Here is a 21,811-nt window from a genome sequence, read left to right as displayed (position 1 = left end):
AAGTATATAGACTGTGTTAATCAGAGTAAAAGGCAAATAATCTTAGAGCAGTTACGCCACTGAGATTGGTCTGCATTCTACTATTGATATATGTGGCGTTCAGAATTTCTCCTATTAGTTTTAAGTTCCACTTCAAAATGTTAAGATCCACTTATAAATCATACATGTGCCTCTTGCAGATAAATACACATATTTATGCTATGTATATTGTATTATTAATAGTAAATACGTTTATACTATGTGTAATATATTGTGTAATCCTTCATACACAGAAAAATTTCACTGATACAGCAGGTAGTATGAATTAGAACTAGGCATATTTGTACAGCTGTGATTTAAAAAATAAATAAATCAGGAAATAAAATACGTAGATTTAAAACGTAGATGAAAGGGCTACAGATTTTTTCACCGGTTGTGATATAAGACATCCGTGTTTTGGCAATATATTAAAAGTAAACACATTTTTCACAACAGCTATACTGAGTTGCACAACAACTGTATTAAATTGCGAAGTACAGCACCTATTTGCTAGGAATTTCCTTTATACAGTCTTAGAGGGATAATGGAGGAGAGAGAGGTGGGAGATGTTGCCATGGAAGAATTATACCTATACTCTATGCAGTATGGACACCTTGTCATTTCCCTAATAGGCTTTACAATATTGGTATTAGGCTGTGCTAAAAGGACTCTCTCTCTTATAGCATTTGAGTGGGTTGTTTAGTGCAACAGGAGGGCTAAAAAAGATGCCTGTCCATCTCCTTGGGAAAGCCTGGCATAAGAATACAAATTATGAGAAAGCATCTTCTGTTGAACATTTTTCTCTTTAGGGTCTTGTTTGGTTTTTTTTTTTTTTCATGACTAAATGGAACAATACAGACATATCACTGGTGTTGGGGATGCACATTTTCACTCGTGTCTAGAAGAGACAGGGATTTTTTTTCTTCTTCTTTTCTTGAAGCTGCACTTTTCACAATTGCAGAAGTGGTTTTTGGTATTAAAACAAATTATTCCTATTCAACAAGTTGTGTGACTGGTTGCAGGATAAAATTTAATGAGAGAGATTTCTTAATTTTTCGGGCTCCTGCTGTCTTTGGCAGCCTGAATTGTGTTAGAGACATTTTGTCCTTGGCTAAATCATGCTGAAATGTCCTGTATTGAGCACAAAGAAGAGACAAATAGAAAGCAATGCAGAGGTGACTAACCTGGCAGTCGAATTAAGGGCTTGGATAAGCCGCCTGGGAACAGCAATCTAGTGCCATTTGCGATGCTCTGGGGCATGTGGGAGCCCCGTGCAGGCAGAGGTGACACCAGACCTTCTGCAGTGGCAGCTGAGTCTAGGCAGATGGACGAACTGCCTTTGCTTGGTCAATCAAGATGAGCTTTAGTGTTTTCTGTGAGGTAATATTTACAGAAGTAGCTACATTAGTTTCTTTCAATGCAGGGTTTTACGCCATATGCTTCCAAGGCTTGCCTCAAAATTTCAGAAAAGAGCATTTGATGGAATGGGCAGGAATGATGGAGGTGGGAGATGCATCTTTTGACAAAGAAAGCAGAATGCTCAAGTGAAAGCAGAATAGCTGTGTCTTCCTCTTTGTCTTGGCATTATTAGTAGGAGTTAGGCTGAGCAAGCAATGCTGGAGAAGAGAGGAACCTGGCGTGGAAGAAATTAGTCTAAAAGTAAAATACACTTTCCTAATGCACATCAGCTCAAACAAGTTGCTGTTAGTGTTATTGAAGCTTGATACCACACAAATTACTTTCTACTCCTAGTTTTGTTCTTACTTCATTTAATATGTCTTATAGGTATGGCTGTAAAGCTGTTTAGTTGTCTTTGTCTTGTGATTCAAATGCTATGAGAATGATAATGTACTTTGATCTTACAATAATGGGAATAGAACGCATGACAATAGCAAAATCATCCTTCTTATTATAGATATTATACTAATATTAAAAAGTTTTAATTCTTTGATAGCCTCTATTAAATTTAGGCCATCAGAAGGAGGGAGTTGGAAAGACTTCATAAAATGATTTTAGAGTGAAGCTCTGAAACTTTGTCCATAGTTGAGTATTACAGAAACTATTCAAGCAGCCAGCCATCAGCTATGTTATAATTCATAGTGAAAAAGCCCTCAATATTGGAGTCCTAACGAGAGCAACGAAGCCTTAAAGTTATGGGCATGAAGGAAAAATAAAGTATCTTTAATAATATCATGGAGAAATGTACAGCTGTACCACGTATAACACATCTGGGAAAAATCATTGCTACACTATATAGTTAGCATCAGATCCTTGGAGAATCCAAGTTGGAATAGCTCCAGTGAAGTTAGTGCTTCCAGTTAAGCTGCATCAGTTTTACCAGCTGAGATTCTGATCCATGAAATCTAAATATTGGCTGTATTTGTAAATCCCATGGTGGTCTTACTAGAAAAAGTCAACTGATTAAATATAGTTTAAATCTTCCCACTGTAGCTTCTGTTCAGTATTGTGTTTGCCTTCATTTAATTTCCTGTGTTCTGGTGCTCTGCACTGTTTTGAGCAGGTGCTGTATTTTTGGGAGGGGGGCTGCACCTCTGCGTTAAGCGAAATTATTTCTGTCTAGTTTTGTGAAGTTAGTAAGCAAAGTCCAATAATTCTGGTGTATGAAACTTAATCTCTAAGTGGACTATAATTTCTTTTACGTTTTAAATTTCCTAGAGTTAGTGTGCTTATTTTTAAGGAAGTCCTGATTTCTTAAAGTCACACTTGACCTCTATTATGGCTTCTATTTTATGGAAACTCTGTGTTCCCAAGAAGAATGACTAAAATCTTCTGGGAGTGCTGGGTGAAATAATATGTTTTTCAAAATTTTGTTCTTAATCATGTCCTGTGTAAAATATAAATGGTGTTGAAAAGTCCAACTGTCACCCAGCCTTTTAGGGAGAAGATAGGACACAGCCAACACTTAATAACTTATCCCATGTGCCCTACAATTGTAGATTCTTATGCCCACAATGACTGAAATATGTAAACTTCCCAGACACAGCTGTGAGTACTTTTGTACATCTGAAGAACAGCGAGGCCAGTGGCTGTAGGAGGGGAAATGTGGTAGTAGCTTAATGGTTTTTTAGGCATATGTAATAGTGCAGACAAAGAAAGGAGAGCACATCCTTTCCCAAGGTGAGGGGACCATACGGAAACTTTGAGGAGGAGCACTCAAAGTAATCAGGTTGGAATTGTGCTTCCTGATGGTTAGATCCCTCAAGTCATAAAAAAGAGCATCTGAGACCTGTTCTCTGAATCACTTCCTATCTGCCACTTCCAGGTTCTGAATTTTCTAACTAAAAGTACAGTAGCCAAATCCTGTACCAGTCAGGCAGGATCAGCAGTTAGGTCTGTACTGGGCATCCAGTCTCTGCTATAAGCTTCTGCTCTTCCTGAGTGCCATGGTACTTCAAGTTGCCAATGACCTGAAAAATAAAGTCTATTTAGTTATAGAAAATGTGACAAAAGTTGTATATATTTATGTGAAACTCATTTATCAGAGTTTCAGATTTTATGAAAACTTTCACTTCATTTTCTCAGTGAGGAGAAACTACCAACTTTCCACATGTGAAGGAGCCTAAAGTTCAATATTGTATCAAAGATGTTACAGAACAGAATTCCTCTCTCTCTTCTGGTATCTATTTGACAGTCCAGTTGCTGAGATCATTTGTATTAGTGTTTCTGAGGATGGAAGCATTAAGGGAATTTTGGAAAAGTTTGAAGGAAAGTCATAGATGTTCATTAAACAGAAATGCTATTAATACTCTGACTTAATTTTTCCTGATGGAGTGTGTAAAATACGTATACACTAAAAGCTAATCAACCTCACTGGGATATCAGGTATCTAAAACTTGAAACTAACTCTCGGAATACATAGATTAAAAGGTAATCAAGACTATTTAAGCATGTCTACGGGAAAGATTTCTGTAGAAATAAAGTCTAAAAATATGACATAGTAATTACAACTTGTTGACATGGTTCTACTAAGTTTCACATATAAAGCCTTACCGAAGCGCAAATTCAGTGTTGATATGCATGCAGCTTTTGTGTTAGGTTAGTATGCTTTAGAATGAATGTATAGAAGCTTTTTCTATACTACCTCAGCAAACTTAAGGTGACTTGTCAGAAGCAAGACTGTAAAAGACAGCTCTTCTTGAAAATGGGTAGATGCAACGTTTTGGTAAGGGAAAGTACTGACAGAATATACTTATGAAATATCTTAGACCTCTTCATTAATTGTGGTAATATAAACATGCTGAAGAAATTAGGTTATGATATTAAAAAAAAAAGCGCACAGTCCAGAAGGCCTAATTTCTGTGAGTGCATAACAATTACTGAAGTTATCTGTAATTAGCAATATTTTTCACTAAATAGTGTATATCATGAAAAACCTTAGTCAAGCTTCACTTAAATTCATGTTCTTCACTTCCTTAAATAGTTTGGTTCAATACTTCATTATCTAAGTAATTCAATTCAGTGGCCTGCTTTGATTTAGAATAGGATACTTTTAGTCAGGTGATAAAGTTGAACCTGAAAATATTTTGAAAGAGCATCAAGTCACTTACTATTACTTTTGCTGTCCTCTCCCTCTGTTTCTGTCTGAATTCAGGAAACACATGGAATGTTAAAATTTTTTTTTCAGCATCAAAAATATCTCTGATTACCACCCTGGTAGAAATCTATGCTCGATTTCAATTTACTAGAAGAAATAAGAGATTGATATATAGGATTGAGAGAAGTAATAGTATGCAGAAATGTTTGCTCTTGGGTAATAGCTGCTCTGGTGGAACACAGCTATTTTGAGTCACAGAAGTACAGTTTCATGACCCACACTATCTGAGTTTCTATCAGAGAGCTCAGACTGCCAATGAGTGCCACACCAGCTCTCAAAAGGGTTGCACTTAGCCCAGGGTGTGAATATCTGGTGAGTTGAATATATCCAACTGTACATTCAGATCAATGTACTTGTCACATTACTCTTCCAATTCGTTTATCTGTTTATCTCCCTTACAACCAGTAACAACTTCTAAATTTTTTTTTAAAGAAAAAAATAGTTCTCTAGATATTAAACCTGTGTTCTTTTACACCTGAAGTAGAAAACAATGAGCAGTAAAAGTTTTGTTCTATACTATCACTGTTAATACACAGATTACATTGATGGAAGCAATTCTGTATCTTAATAATTGAGCAGGGCTTATTGTATAATAAAGTTAGGTCCACTTACATTTCTTGTACCTTTTTTAATCAGTAAAAGGTGTAGAAGTGATGAGGAACATTAAACCAACCTAAAATGCATTATGAATTTTCACCATACCTACTTGTGAGTTGTTTAAGCCTTGTATGCTCAGTGCAGTTAGTGCATAAAATGGGTCTTTAAAGAGAAAACCCGTACATTTGCAAAGGACTGAGTTAGGTTTTCCACGTCTGTACTTTAAGACAGGTAGAATATGATGCCCAACAGTGTCAGCTTAACTGAGAAGGACTCCTTTTGCAAACGGTGGTGTTGTCCACACTAAGGAACAATACCTGCTTTGGACATCAGGTGTGATGTATGTGTATAGTGACACCTCTGATGATTAGCTCTCCCTCTAGGTCTATGTAAACAATAGTGTAGAATTTAACTAAACAAAAAACTGCCACTATAAAAACATTAAAGTCATCAAACTACTAAACCATTTCTCGTAATTGTTATTGGTAACACCTGATTAGTTATAAAAAATGGAACTGGCTTATTGAACTCCAGTATCTAGTCTTTTAATTCTCGCAGTTGCTATGCTGACCAATATGAAACTTTCTCCTGACTTCTAAAATTGGTTAATGGAGTTGTGAAATGAGTTTTACAAAAGCAAAATACAGGAAAAATAATTTATTTCTATGTAAACCGAAGCGGCATAACAACGAATGTTTATGGTAAATGTTTTTTTAAATAGGTATCAGTTTGGGCTCAATTTTTTAAAAATTAATTTTCTACCAGTAATTAGTAAAGATTCGGTAATAAAAAGTAAAATTTCAGAACAGTTTCAATGATATCTGTGGTTCCAAAAGAGAAATAGCAGTTAGTGTTCTGGAGTCTTTCTGTAAGTAACTAAATCAGCACATTATTCTTACAGATAATTCTATACTTTGGCATCTGAAGATACAGTCTCTGTGGCTCAGTGTTCCATAACAACAAATGTTCTGTAGAGAGACAAAGGAGTTTCTCAGTCAGCCACTTCAGAGGCAATTTTGAAGGAAAAGTGATCTTTTCATTTAGATGAGAGGGCAGTTTAATAACTTCATAGAAATGAGTCAAAAGGATTTTCTGTAAAACAGTAGCTGGTAAGTCTGCATTGCTACTGGGTGAGTTCCTTTTAGGCAAACATCTACCTGTTTCTTTCTATATAATTATCACAAGGGGTGATAATAGATTATAGCAGTAAATACAGTGACAAATTGTACTAGCTATGAAATACAGAGTATCTCTGTATTTATAATGATAAATTTAGACTCCATTTTTTTTTTTAAATTCATCTCTGTAGCATTACATGTTAGGTAGATCTCATTAGCTTGTGAAATTGTTGCAGATGACAAAAATAAAGAGTAAAACTACCAATCTGTACATCCAATTGAAACGAAAAGAATATACAGTTTGATCACTAAGTACATTCGTACTAAAAGGCAGGTGTTGGTATCTCTGAGATAGGGCAGAGGCAACGATCAGATACTACTTTTGATTTTAATCCATCCTGTTCCTATAGTATGGATTACAGATTCCTTGTTCTGTTTTGTTTTGTTTTTTCCAAAATGTGAACTTCTAAGTAACAAGGTTCACAGATTTCTAAATGAGAATTTCAAATCTCTCAAATACATTGCAGTTGAAGTAATAGAAGTAGATGTTTTTCTCTTAGGGCTTAAAATCCTCAAGGTTCCATTACCCCAGGAGATGTTTGCTCCTGAATGGAATAGTTTTCAATAGGATCTTCAGAGTACTTAATGCTTGATGGAGCTTTCATCATCTTGCAGAACTAAGTTTTCCAGGTAGTCCTCAGAACAAGCTAGAACTAGTTCCTTCTAGCTCCTATTTGCTAGACTCTTGCATTAAAGCTGTGCAAAACAGAAACACTCCGTTTTTCCACCATGCCCAGCAGTGCAGGCTGGAGGAGCTACACGCAGTTGAAGTAAAATAGCACCCAAGTTTTAAAACTTCACCCAGGTTCTCTATTAATCCTGCACAACAGAAAAATAATTTAAAGGAAGCCGTGTATATGCTTACAAGGGAATCATTCGATGTTAAACCTTAAACATGGTTTCCAAAAACACGAATCCTGTTTGCTTTGAATTTAGAAAGCACAAATCGGGATTTGTGCCATAGTGAAGTTTTCTGCATTTTGGAATGTTAGTGTTTTTAGCATTTCTCTTTTTATGTTACCTGTTTTAAAAAAGAATTTTGCAAGAGAAGGTTTATATTAAATTACTCATATCTGTAGTTTAATCTCCTAAGATTCTGCAGAAGACTTTTGTATGTATTTGGATGACAGTATATGAGAATATACTATGTCATTTTTTTTAGTAGTAGAAAATTCATTTTCTGATTGCAATCATATTAGACATATAAAAAGCAAAATATTTTACTTTCAATATCCTCCTTTCAGATGCACAAAGTAAATTGCAATTATTTTTTTAAAAATGCTTTTTACATATTTTGCAGTAGTGCCCTTTAATAGCTATATCAATATAAATATTGTTTTATTTTTATTAGACTTCATAAATATATTGGCATATCTGTAATACTAAACATGAAGCTTCCAATGCAAGAGTTTGTACATAGTCCATATCCAAATGTCACCATTATTTCATTTAAAAGATCCCAGCATGTGTACCTCATGATCCTTATAAACTCTATAGTACTGAAATACGTCAACACTTTTTCTTGCTACATTCATTAAAATTAAGCACCCTTACCCTACCCCATCTGTAAACATCAAGTCAATTGGCAGCTAGCACATTTCCCAGTCAGCAAGCAGTATTGTGAATTTTATCTTCTCTTGCAGAAATCAATTCGTCTTCGTTGCAGCAGATGAAATTTCTTGTAACACCTCTGCAGGTAACAATCATTGATACTTCTTGATGCATCCATCCAGGTCTCAATATCCTTTTTCACATGCTGCATTTAATCGTAAGAGAAAGCATAGGAAAGTCCATAGTATAAATCTTTGAAACAGTTGAATTAATTTACAGCTTGAGCCTACAGGTTCTGTCGTATAAAAGACATTAGGTTATTTTGCTGACTTTGGTGTTTTATTTCCAGTTTAAATATCATATGGCCTAGAAAGTAAGGATATGTTAAACCTTCTAATAAATACTTACTGTGCAGTATAATAAAGATTGTGACTTTCAGAAAGCCAAAACAACCAGAACTAATGAAAAGGATAAAGGCTTAGATGTGTGTAGGACATTGTAAGTGCTATAGATTTTATAATTTTCTTTTCAACTCTTTGGGGGCAAATATTGCCCACAAGGGTACTGCAGACCCTAAAGCACTCACAAAGTCTATCCTATGGATAAGATAGTGGGAGAGAGGGTCTGTGTCTTCAGAGGATCACTCTCTAGTAAGTAAAAAGTCTTAGCTGCTTTGCTACTATACTATCATGTTGTAAGCCGTGGGTACAGAAGAATGAACAATGTTTGTGAAAGTTAATGGTAATTTATAATTATATTGAACATGTCAAGGGATTTTCTCTCGTTTAAGCAAGAGTTTGAACAGTCTTAGTCTTAATTCAGGTAAGGATGGTATTATGTCGCTGCATAAGAAAGCAAAAGCCCAGAGAAATAGTAACAGTGCTGGGACATATTCTGCCAGTAACGTTATGCAAAAATCTGCTGAGTTCATAGATGCTGCTTGTCTTGAAGGATGAAAGGATATATCATGTGACACAAAATGTTGGTATTAAGAAGTGTTTATTTATAGTTTTACATTAGCAGAAATAAATGAAAGGTGATGAGCTTTCTGTTTATGCCATAGTGACCTACACAGAAACAAATAAAGAACATTTATTTACGAAAAAGAAGATCATAGCTAAAGTCAAAATATGCTAAAATTGTAATAATCTGTATGCTAACTGTAGCATTTTTCATGGTAATCTGAAAAGTTCTTCTGTAACAAAACATGATTTAACAGATTTTTCAAAGTCCTAAATCACTAAGAGAATACATTTGGAGAAATCAACATTTGACACTTTCCTGATCTCAGTAGACTTGGATTTTAGCTTTCATTATTTCACTTGTGCTTCCTGCTCAGCTTCAGATTAGAGTGAGCTGTAGCAGGGAGGCTACTAATTTATAAGTCTCGGCCTTGCTAAATAAGAATAAAAATAATTATTTTAGCAATTTTTAAACTTGAGATAGACATGCAGTCTTTAATATTTTTCTTGTCATGAAAATTATTTCCTGTTTGGCAGAATGAAGCCTTCTAAGCAATAATTATTTTTCTTATAGAAACTTTTTTTTCCCCTCAGTTCAGTTATGTGTCCAAGACTATATTGTACATATTCTGTATATCACTACTTTGGAATTCTGATCAAAAATACAATGCTCTTGTTTATCAGTAAATTCAGTGAACTTTACACAGATGAAAATGGATCTCTGTGTATATTTATTAAAACTTTTCAGTTTACCAATTGATTACCTCTGTTGAGTTGATTCAACAATAAGGCATTTTTGTTAGGTATGCTTTTGACCACATCATAAACATATCCATCATAAGTGACTGTAGGTGCTCCTTTTGTAATATGATCTGAAGGAGAAAGCTAACGCAAGCCTGTATCTTGTTTCTTGAATACCTAAGTTTTAGTCATACACTTTGAATGACTTTTGGCTTTATAAAAAAATAATTCTCCGGCCCATATTCCTGTGGTACGTGCTGCCAAAGTTGCATTTGGTCTTTCAAATCTGTAAGTTGACTTTCAACTCATTTATTATCTAATGTTTTGTGTTTTAATACGTGGAGCATATATAGAGATACATAAACTTTTAGAACCGAAGCTAACCTTCCTGTGGTTTTTCAGGTGCATGCAAAACACCTACAATTTTATAGTGCTTTTTTTTAGTGCTCCTAAACTAAATTACTGCAATTCAACTGTTTGTAAAATTGATATAAAGTGAAGATACTGAATACATGCTCAATGTTTGAAATGTGAGTATATGTCTGTCTGTATTGTTTCCATGTAAAGAATGCGTGTGTGTGTGTAGATTTCAAATAATAATTAAAAAAGTAAACTTTATATTAGAACTTTATAATCAAATGGAAGTGGGAGCTCGTGGGTGATTCTGCTGGTAATATTCACTCTTCCCTTCCTAATACTTTATCATTCCTGCCAGAGGATACTTAGCCCTCAGCCACATGACATCTTTTGTGATTTAGGAATAAGTAAATGTGTTAATGAATGAATAGTGTGTCCATACACATTTCTGTTATGTATGTGTATCTGTTCTTGTGTGCACGTTATATAAAGCAAACCTATTTAAGTATCTGACAGAGGAAACCTTCCTTGGGAAATTTAAAAATATTTCACTCTCAATTGCATCCAGTGCATTCGGAAGCTAAAAATAATTACTCTTCAGAAGAGAAGTTCTGTGCTTCTGGGATAGATCTTCTCTGGCAGGCGTGATTAAAGAGTCTGCAAACAGACCTGAACTAGAACAGAGGGAGGGAAACTCTCTGAAAACTTCTGTCAGTTTGATGACGGGAATTTAACAAGGATCTCTGAAGACTTTGCTCTAGCAACTGTCTGACAATGGGTACATAGGGGTGGATTAATCTTGAGGTTCCTGCCTGATGGGGGCAATGGGCATCTTGCCCTATCAGGCTCCTAATAAATCAGAATGAGACCCAAAATAAGCCCATGGTTTATTTTCATGTTGGTTACAGAACACTGTTCATTTTGAACCTTTAGCATTTTTATGAATTTTTCAAACCAGTGCCCAATATTTTTTTTTTTCCTTTTAGGTTTTGTAAGATCAAAATTCATGGTTTGTAAAGAAAAAACAATTTGTAGTATTTTTCCAAGTGCATTCTAGGATATATCTGCCTATTGCATTTTATGATTTTCGTGTAAAAATGGGGCAGGATCATTATTCTGTATTTATATCACTCTTCCTTCCTTCCTTCACTTTTTAACTGTTATCTGACTTCCATCTACAAATAATAAAATCCAGTGCGGCTGCATGCCTGGTATTATTTTTCTCCCAAGTGTATATGCAGTTTATGATTTTGAAATAACAGAGGGAGAGGCAAGTGTATATATAAACCTGAATTTGGAATGAAGTATGGTGGAAGTGGATATAACATCTGTCCAGTTGTGACTGTATTTATTTACATATTTGAGCAGAATCATCCCCAGGAGGCAGGATTGTGTGTGTGTTTGTGTGCAAAAGAAATGCATTATAAAGCTTTAGAAGTTGACAGTCCTAGATTAAGTTATTGACCTCCATTTAGAGAAAGATACAGTCTCCAAAACAGATTAAACATTCTGAAAGGTTTAATTTTATAACTCTAGGAAAAAATGTCTCATGAAAACGGGCAGCTCAAAGCAGCAAACATTGGAGTTTGTGCTATTGAAATAGTTCAAACAGAATATTGGCAATTTTTAGTCATTGCAATGTTCCTGTACACTGTCATTAACCTGTCAACACTAACGCTGTTACAAAGTTAATTCATGAAACAATAGCAAATATGGAGATACTTATTTAAAAGCAAATTAATATTGGACAAAGTGCTTAGAATGGTTAAGCTGCCTGTTGTGGCGTACCTCTGCGACAGCACATAAATAACCGTAGATGGTAAAAATGTTGCCATTCATGCTTGCATACATCTCATTGACTTATTCACATCTGGTGGGAGATATTGATCAGATTGTACTCTTTCAGAGTATCATTTCAAAGGAATTTCCAAGAAGTACTCATAATCCAAACTGCTTTGGAAAAATGCAGTTTCAGCCTCTTTGAATCACTGTGTAAAGACATATGTTGAGATGTGAGAGGTTCTTGCCCTCTAATACTTCTGCCTATGGGTTTGACTTCATTTCCTGAATCGATTTGAGTGGGAAAATAACCATTTTCTATGAGATGCTTTTATTATTATGTTATGCTCTTCCACTAATCAGATAAAATAAAAAGTTAAGATGAAGCAGCATCTGTAAGGTGTCTGTGCTAGTATTTATTTAAGGCTGTACCGCGTTTCACTGTAAAAAATCACAGATACTGAAGTTTTTGCTCTGGAAAGACTAGGAAATGTTGTGCTAATGCACATTATTAAACTACTTCTATAAATTCAAGTGTCTTTTATGTTGGCAGTTTAAACTTGCACTTACTGCTGCTGTAAATAGTTGCTTATGGAATTCCATTTGTTACAGCTTTTACTGCTCTTGGTAGTTGTGTGGTAAAGATGTTCAGCTATTGGATCAGTTGATAAAAATCAGTAAACAGTTAATGATTACCCTCTGTTCTTCTTCCATGAAGTTTGATCAATTCCTTTTTCTCACCCAGTGCAAACACTGGCAGCCCCTTTTTGGCATCTTTGTCATTATCTCTTTGACAGCTTGCCTTCCCGGTGCTTACAGTTCTAGGTCAGTTCGCATGGCTAGTCAAATGTGACAACATGACAAGATTAAGTAAAGCTGAGGTTCTGTGATTTGTAAATGGGGGATTTGCAATGTGAAGCTCCTTTGATAACAGAAATAGTGAATAATCTGTGCTTGCCCTCAACAAGTGCATATAAGTATGTGTGCATCTTCTGTGCTGTTTTTTTAATGAAGCAACCAGAATTTTTTTTTCTCTGATATACTTAAAATCGTACACACGAAAGGTGGTTTGTGTGTGTGCATGTATGTATGGTTATATACAAGTACATTAAATAGGCAAGGATTCAATTTCAATATCCTGAGATTATCATAATACATTTAAAATATTTTAAAATAATGTGATTGCATACTACAGAACTTTACACAAAAGCACAAAAGACTGTTTTAAAATTTAATAAACAAGGTACCCAGTATATTTATTATTGAACTAGATAAGAATTTATTCAAGTTTTATTGCCCCAAAATATAACTGCAATAGTAACAGGAAAATGCTATACAGATCAAATAAATACTTGGTTTTCATTGTAATACAGCTGGTTTTAGGTGTCACCTGATGGCAAGCCTCAGTTTCCCCACTGGCTTTTTGAGATTTATATAAACTCTAACTTTCTTGGATAGAGATTATACAGAATGGTGGTGTTGGTAGCATAGAATTACTTTAGATGTTTAACTGGGCATCAAGTGAAATCCTCACACTTGTGTCAATCCAGACAGCAAGACGGAAACTTGAGAGAAAGCTTTTAAGCTGGGACCTGTCCTTGGATAGTTCCATGGCAGTTATTCAGCATCAAGTCAGAAGGGATATCACCTGTGCTGCTGCTTGTTGTACTTGCACATTTCTGCAAATTAACCAGTATCAATCATATTTAGTTAAAAGTTTAACAAGTTGGTAGCTCAGCTTTGGATGACTGTAGCTACAGGTTGACATATGGGAATAAAAATTAAAATCAGGTCCGAGCATCAATGACCAAAATTTCTGCAAAACATATCCATCAATTAGCAAGAAATATTTACTGGCCAAATTCAAATGTGGCATAAATAAGTAAACAGTCGAGAAGCTGAAAATATCCTCTGCATTTAGAAAATTCTGAATAGGCTTCTCAAGTTCCTTCTTGCTCCAACCTGCAGGAAAAAGTGAAGATTGCTTTTAGTACATCATCAATGACATGTTTATGAAGATCCCTTCATGGAAATCTTTTATTATTGCCCTACCCCTATTGCAGACTGTGGTCGAGTTTCTTCATATCTGTGAAAACCTAGGAATGTTAATTCTATGCTAAAAGGAAATCCCTCATGGTGTTCAAGGTATACAGGAGTTCAGCACTGCAGTATACCTCAGAGTTTTAGCATTTCATTGTGCTGTCCGTCTCTACTACATCTTCCCAATTCTTTCTCTGCTCCACATCGCAAATCTGTAAAGCACTGTCAGTCATGGAAAATTATATGCAACAATATATTTTATGGGTTCTCCCTTGTAGAATGATCTTAGTGTTTGATATTGTTCATTTAAAACTTTGCATAGAGGATTTTAGCATTCTTAACCTTTACAATCAAGGAAAATGACTAGAAAATTTACCAGCAGATTTCAATAATTTTCCTTGGTCTTAAGTAAAAACTTAGGATAGACAACTGTCATCATCGCCTTCTGAGATACACAGAGAAATATTGCTCATTCAGGTGACTGAAGTGCCTGAAGTTGCTTGGTAATAACATCCAAAATTAAATAAACTGATTGTTTGCACATGCTTTGAGCACGGTAAACAGATACCATCCTACTGTAGTAAAGAATTTTAGGTTAAAGGGCTACCATTGCTGCACAGTGTTGGCCCATGGAGGTTAAAATACTGCTCAGCAATGTGATGCGTAACCGGTGCACGTACAAAGCTCTGCTGCTCATGTCATTTGTCTTGGTGTCATCATAGTTATGTGACCAAGAGAAAGAGTAAGATGGTAGTTACTGAAATTATTTATCTGGATAAGGCCAGGTAACCCTTGTTTTTCTTGTGTTCCAATTCTTTACTAAAATCTGCACATCTTTGTCTAAAACTTCATTGCAATTCTGCATTAAGATGTGACAGGGAGAGATGTGGCTTGTCCTTTCCATGCCACCTGCCACCAGCAAGCGGCACATCCTGCACCAGCACCCTGCGCCTGGGGAACAAGCAGGGCAGGAACCAAAGCACGTGGCATGACCCTCCGCCTTCTCCTGCTTGGCCACGTCTCACTCGTTCAATTGCCTCTTTGTGAAATTTAGTAATAATTGTCAGTACAAGAATTTCAGTAAATTGAAATTATTCTGGTTGAAGATTCAATGAATATAGGTCTGAAGAAGGAGCAGTTTTATCACTTTGTTATTCAGTTTTAATCAAAGCTAGTAAAGAATGGATAATTTTGTGGAGAAGTTAGAAATACGAGCGATACATATACTTTGTAATGCAGCAAGTAATGGGGGATTATATCAGTGTTAAATTTAGCTGAGGTAATACCAGGTTTTTATCTTCACTTTTTTGTATTTCTTTAAACAGATTCATCATTTTCTGTAGTCCTTCTGGCAATATGTTGACTTTAAAAATGAGAGGAAATGATAGTGGTCAGAAAGATATGTGCATCAAATTCATAAACAATAAAATCATGTTTAAAATTCTCCTGCAGTTCTCAAATCACTTGAGGAAAATGTGTTAACTTGGTTCATACTTCATAATGTGAATTTTTCCTTATTAATGTTGTTATTAGACCCTGTAGTATTTTTATTATTGAGGAGCTTACACTGTCTGTCCTAGGTGCGGATGGAAATACAGACATAGTACCAAAGAATATAAAAACCTCAAATGGTAATTACAAAGAGAGGCACATACTTTCCCTATTTTTAGAGACTTCAGCAATACCTACTACCGATGACTTAAGGAGAGAAATTCAATTTCAAAGGCCCTACTGAAATAAATCTCACAACCAATTACCATTTTTAATTCTCCTTTTATTATTTGTGCAGTGGATAACAAATTGTCCTTTTTTGTAGTATTTTAGCAATTTTAAACCCTGTACTGAAAATGATTGAAGAAATTGAGATATAGAATGAGTAAAGAAGAACTTAAACTAAGCTTTTGGTGGATAGTTTATAGCTACATTTACAGATGTTAGCCTGGCTACACTGATTTTTTTTCTCCATGATTACCCAGTAAGGTGTTAGCCCAGCAACTTCAGAACCAGTGCCAGTACAGTAACAGAATGCTAGCAAACATTTTTTTTCCTGTTATGTCCTGAATGCTTGTTCCAGATATACTGGAAAATAGTGGAACTTGTTCTAATTAGTGGTGCACCAAAATTGTTCATCAGATGTTTTCTTAGACAAGAATTTGTGAGTGCACATATTGGTTTTGATACATTGATTTACCATTCTGTAAAATACACAGACTATTAATTTATTCAAAATACTTTACCATTCGCATGTCCTAAATTTTAGTAAATTGTTTACCTAGAATGATTATTTCCAGTGCAAATTATCCAAAGCATTTAAATGCCACTGGTTTTAATGAGAAATAAGCATGCTGGCGTAATAGTGAATAAATGAACCAATGACTATATGACTGAACTAGCGTACTGATTTTCAGTGTCACAATATAGTTTAAATCCTTATTACTATTTTCAGCATGGAAATCAAAATCTATTCTGCTAACCTTCTGAGCTTCTAAATTTGGTGTCATGCAAGGGCGTGTTTTAAAATTAGCATTTAAAAAGAAACCCACGTGCTTTAAGTTTAAGCTGACACTGTTCCTTTCCTCTGTGGAAATGAAATTTATTAATCATAATAAAACCATCATATTCTGAAGGTAGAGGTCACCCTGAGGAGAGGGAAAAAAAAAAAAAAAAAAGGAAAAAAGGTCTTTTCATCACAGAGGAATTTCAATGCTGGTTTGTGGGGGTTTTTTTGTTGTTTGGTTTGGTTTGGTTTTGGTTGTTTGGTTGTTTGGTTGTTTTTTGCCCCAGATAATATCTGAGCATGTATTGGAAATACATTCTTCCCTGTTTGTGCTTATATATGTCAAGTGTATTTAAGAAGGTGCAAGAATGAGAATTTTGCAATTGATTCTATACACTTTATTTTCTTTTACAGAAGATTTGGAATAATGATTTTTACATTTTATTTTATGTTTACATTTGTTTAAGTGGAATTTCAATATCCTATAAAAGAAAAGGAAGAGGTCTTTCTTATTTTAACAAGAATATAAGCATTGCTAATTCTGAAATACTGTAATGTTAATATCACAGTACAAGCTTCAGCATTATCATAATATAAATGTAGAACATTCTTTGTAAGGAGCAAAGAGTAACTTAGGTCAGTTTTTACATTAGGATTACTTCACAACTTTTCCATTTTAAGTAAGAAACCTGATTTACACAGTAGAATGAAAAAGTAATGTAAAGCATTGACAAGAAGTTATTATTACTTTGGCAAAAGAGTAATAAGAACATACTCATACATAAATACTGGGTTGAAACAGTAATTTTTTTCTTTCTTTTGAAATTGCTTAATCTGTTTGTTTATCCATATTTTCCTCTTAGCGTCCAGATTTCTGTAAAATATTGCTGTAATACTGTTAGCAACATGTTTTATTACATCGGTGTTTTAAACTTGCTAGTTATTTCAGTAGCTGGGGTAATACATACTAATAATTTCATAAAGCCTGAGCACTCTGTATTCGGGGTTGTTCCTTCCTTACAAGTGGCCCTTGCATTGAGACCACTTAATCCCCTGCCATAGGTGACCCATTAGACTTCTCATCTTTTGTGGGGCACTGTGATATAGTGAAGGATCCTGCAAGAGCGGGATGCAGGAACAGGATGCAGGATGGAGCCAAAATGCAGCCCCACAGCAGGGAATGGATCAGAGCAGTGGGGGAAAAAAGGCTCACAGAGTAAGTCCCGGTATGGTTAATGGTTTACACTAGACCATGATGAATTTAAGTCTTAGAGAACTAAATTTACAATCCTTGATCAGTATTGCAGTAATACCAGCTAAGAAAACCAAACCAAAACACACCACACAAAAACCCCACAAACAAAAAAAGAAGAGGAAAACAAACCAAAATGAAACACAACCAAAAAAACCTGATTTCCATTGCTTTAAAAACAATAGCCATGACATTAAAGCATGTATAATAATAGCACGTGCAATTCCTCTTCTATGTTACTAGAGATGTGAAGGAAATTCATAGTGCTACAAACAAGTGTAGCTTTAAATTAATCATTTTCATTTTCTAGATGTTTTCTTGCTGTTTGGATGAGATTTGACTTGAGAGAATTAAAATGGATTTTCAGACATTAAAAATGGGCATACAGAGGAAAATATGGTGTCTTCTTGACTTCAGTGTAAATGAACAAGACATACGAGGTTCTGTTATGGCTGCTGTCAAAGCCAAGCATTTAAAAACTCTATTCTAATGTTTGCGTCCTAATGAGGAGGGTTACCAAGTCTGAGGTTTATGGAAGTTCTTCCAACTAAAGAGGATCCAGAGTATGGGGTCAATGTCAAATGTGCTCAAAGAACTCTTACGCCCGCTTTCCAACTCAAAGGACCACCAAGTTTCATTTACCCAGCACAGGCTGATCTGAGCTCTGTTTCCTTTTTGTTTGGTTTGTTTGGTTTTTGTTTTTTTTTTTTTTAGTGGGAACTGCCTGGTTTCTTTGTTGTTAACTGCCTTGGATAATCTCCAAAGAGAGGTATTCATGGATACCAAGTATTTAAATTGAATTGATACATAAATTTCACCCTTCACTCATCAATATATTGGATGCGAAAGAGGAACTAATATGTTTTATACAAGTCTTTTACACATATTATCCTGAATTTTAGACCATGAGATACAAGGTGATTGCCCAACATACTGCTTCCCCTGGATATTCGTTTATATCTTTGATAGCTATGAGGGCTTCTCTGCCCATATCTAAAGTAAACATAGCTGTGAGGTAAAATAGGGAGCCCACATTCATGAACTTGTGGTACTTTTGTAGCTGTAATAGATTAACTCCTTTTCAACGAATTATGCTTTAATAGAAAGGTGAATTTGCTGAGTAAACAGAACAGTAAAACTGAAGGCATTCAGCAAATATGGCTGTACTTTGTAGTGAAACATCCAGATTTTGCCATGGAATACTTTATAAGAACATAGGTAGACTTCACTTTTGCTCAAAATGCCAGGCTCTGCTGCTAGAAAGAACTGGCTTATTCACAATATGGAATATCAAACAATGTACACTTTGAAGTTTAAACTTACTGAACTTTTTTTTTTCTACTTTTTTCATGAAAACGTGTGGTTATATATGTCCTTGGAAAAGCAAAAGCATGTAAATTCTCCAAATCTGTGACCCCAGGCTTTGTCTGAGAGTAAAAGACCTTTAAAGTAAAGTCTCTGCCTTTTCAGTGCTGAACCTTTTTGCTTTTAGATAGCACAGTTATCCCAGAGGTGGTTTACTGGTCCCTTATGCTCTTGTAAATGTTGGCGCAGTGAAATGGAGGATTAAAGACTATCTCATCTATGGTAATTTCTGCTCTTTCCTTGAAGATGTCCCTGGTTAGGTAGGAATGTCTAGTTCAGATAATTTGGACCTCTTCTCTACCTCATATCCAGGACCCACAGCAGTGGTTGGTGAAGTATTACATATGCCATGGAAACATTCCTTTCTCAGCTTTCCCTCAGCTGATTATCTAGGAATCAGGTAGTCACATTCCACTTGTGGAGGAGAAAATACGTGATAATAAAATAGGACAAATGCCCTCTTTTCAAAAAAAGTAAGTTTGTATTTGTGTCTGAAAAATAAGGTAGTTACACAGAATGAGATCAGTCTGGGGTTACTGGTCACATAAGGCTAAAAAATAATGTTGTTTTTTGAGAGATATAAACTTGTTTACTACATTAGCCCTCATATGCAAGACACCACTATAATGTCAAGATCGCTTTTGTTCTTACACATGACACCTGAGATCAAATGGATATTCTTTCCTTATGGAAAAATGTTAGACGCATTGAGTGCAACCTGTATCTAGTTGACATGTGCATCTCTCCAGCGATAACTGCATTCAGACTCAGACTGTGAAGCAAAGCTTTGAATTTGTGTATGGTAGATGTGGAGGGAAACATAGTGACAGAGGATGAGGGAAAAGCTGAGGTACTAAATGCCTTCTTTGCTTCAGTCTTTAACAGACCAGTTGTGCTCCAGGTACCTTGCCCCCTGAGCTGGCAGACAGGGATGAGGAGCAAAATGAAGCCCAAATAATCCAAGAGGAAATGGTTAGTGACCTGCTACACCACTTAGACACCCACAAGTCTATGGGGCCAGATGGGATCCATCCAGGGGTACTGAGGGAGCTGGCAGAGGTGATCACCAAGCCACTTTCAATTATTTATCATCAGTCCTGGCTAACTGGGGAGGTCCCAGTTGAGTGGAAGTTGGCAAATGTGACGCCCATCTACAAGAAGGGCTACAAGGAGGACCTGGGGAATTACAGACCTGTCAGTCCGACCTTGATGCCGGGGGAGCTCATGGAACATATAATCCTGAGTGCCACTACGTAGCACATACAAGACAACCACGCCATCAGGCCCAGTCAGCATGGGTTTATGAAAAGCAGGTCCTGCTTGACCAACCTGATCTTCTATGACAAGGTGACCCCTTAGGGAAAGGCTATGGATGTTGTGTACTTAGATTTCAGTAAAGCCTTTGACACTGTTTCCCACAGCATTCTCTTGGAGAAGCTGGCAGCTCATGGCTTGGAAGGGTGTACTCTTTGCTGGGTAAAGAACTGGCTGGATGGCCGGGCCCAAAGAGTTGTGGCGAATGGAATCAAATCCAGTTGGCAGCCGGGCACAAGTGGTGTTCCCCGGGGCTCAGGGCCAATTCTGTTTAATATCTTTACCAATGACCTGGACGGGGGGAGCGAGTGCGCACTCAGTAAGTTTGCAGATGACACCAAGCTGGGTGGGAGTGTTGATCTGCTGGAGGATAGGAAGGCTCTACAGAGGGATCTGGACCAGCTGGATCGATGGGCTGTGGTCAGTTGTATGAGGTTCAACAAGGCCAAGTGCTGGGTCCTGCACTTGGATCGCAACAACCCCAGGCAGCACTACAGGCTTGGGGAAGAGCTGCTGGAAAGCTGACTGGCAGAAAAGGATCTGCGGGTGTTGCTCGATAGCGACTGAACATGAGCCAGTGTGTGCCCAGGTGGGCAACGAGGCTGGTGAGGAGTCTGGAGCACAAGTCTTACGCAGAGGGAGCTGGGGCTGTTTAGCCTGGAGAACAGGAGCTGAGGGGAGACCTTATCGCTGTCTGCAACTGCCTGAAAGGAGGTTGTAGCACAGAGGGTGTTGGTCTCTTCTCCCATGTAGCAAGTGATAGGAAGAGAAGAAATGACCTCAAGTTACACCAGAGCAAGTTTAGACTGGATATCAGGAAAAATTTCTTCGTGGAAAGGGTTGTGAAGCACTGGAACAGGCTGCCCAGGGAAGTGGTGGAGTCACCATCCCTGGAGGGGTTTAAAAGACATTTAGATGAGGTTCTTAGGGACGTGGTTTAGTGCCAGAGTTAGGTTATGGTTGGACTCTAGGATCATGAGGGTCTCTTCCAATCAAAATGATTCGATTCTATTCTGTGATTCTATTTCATGGTGAAGAGGAGGACTGGCCAGTAAAATTGACCAGATATACATGTGAAGAAGCTTTGTAGTATTATCAACTCTAAGGATTTTATTTGGGGAGAAATTACAAAAAACATCTGATTTTCACATCACTGTCTTTGCCTGGTTGTAGCAAGAACTTGGCCTGAAAATTGAGACTTCGTCTGTGCAAGTATCATGACCTAGGATGATAATCTGTCTCTTCTATAGAAAGAGCAGGAATGTGCAGTAAGCATGTTCCTTAAAGTCAAGTGCTTGCTGTTGTTCTGCAGCTGCTCTCTTTAGCCTGATGCTGATTCTTAATAGTCTAGTAGAGCTAATTATACATTTATTGTCATTTGTAACCTTAACATTTCCCAAAGGATATTGCTTTTGCAATTGCAAAGTGAGTTTATTTGTAATGAATTTGGATAGAACGGAATATTTCATTAGAACCATTTTGTTCATGTTGGTAATGTCATCTGGTTTTAACTTTTTTTTTTTCCATTAATCTTCAACTTTATTT

At 36.3% G+C, this 21,811-nt stretch overlaps 1 protein-coding gene across 16 annotated transcripts in view; it reads left to right on the top strand.

Annotated features, from left to right (window-relative positions):
* Positions 1–21,811, top strand: part of RBFOX1 (RNA binding fox-1 homolog 1) — a 1,184,784-nt gene that overhangs the window by 1,160,966 nt on the left and 2,007 nt on the right. For 6 of the 16 annotated variants that reach the window (XM_065645219.1, XM_065645218.1, XM_065645208.1 and 3 more), the window contains one exon: positions 8,052–8,104. The exons of the other annotated variants lie outside the window; for them this stretch is intronic. In XM_065645219.1, the coding sequence (XP_065501291.1) occupies positions 8,052–8,104 (53 nt within the window). The remainder of the gene's footprint in view (positions 1–8,051; positions 8,105–21,811) is intronic. 16 annotated transcript variants of the gene reach the window in all.

The sequence above is a fragment of the Caloenas nicobarica genome, chromosome 14, assembly GCF_036013445.1.
Source record: "Caloenas nicobarica isolate bCalNic1 chromosome 14, bCalNic1.hap1, whole genome shotgun sequence".
NCBI classification, from domain to species: Eukaryota; Metazoa; Chordata; class Aves; order Columbiformes; family Columbidae; genus Caloenas; species Caloenas nicobarica.
This window is presented reverse-complemented; position numbering and strand designations above follow the sequence as displayed.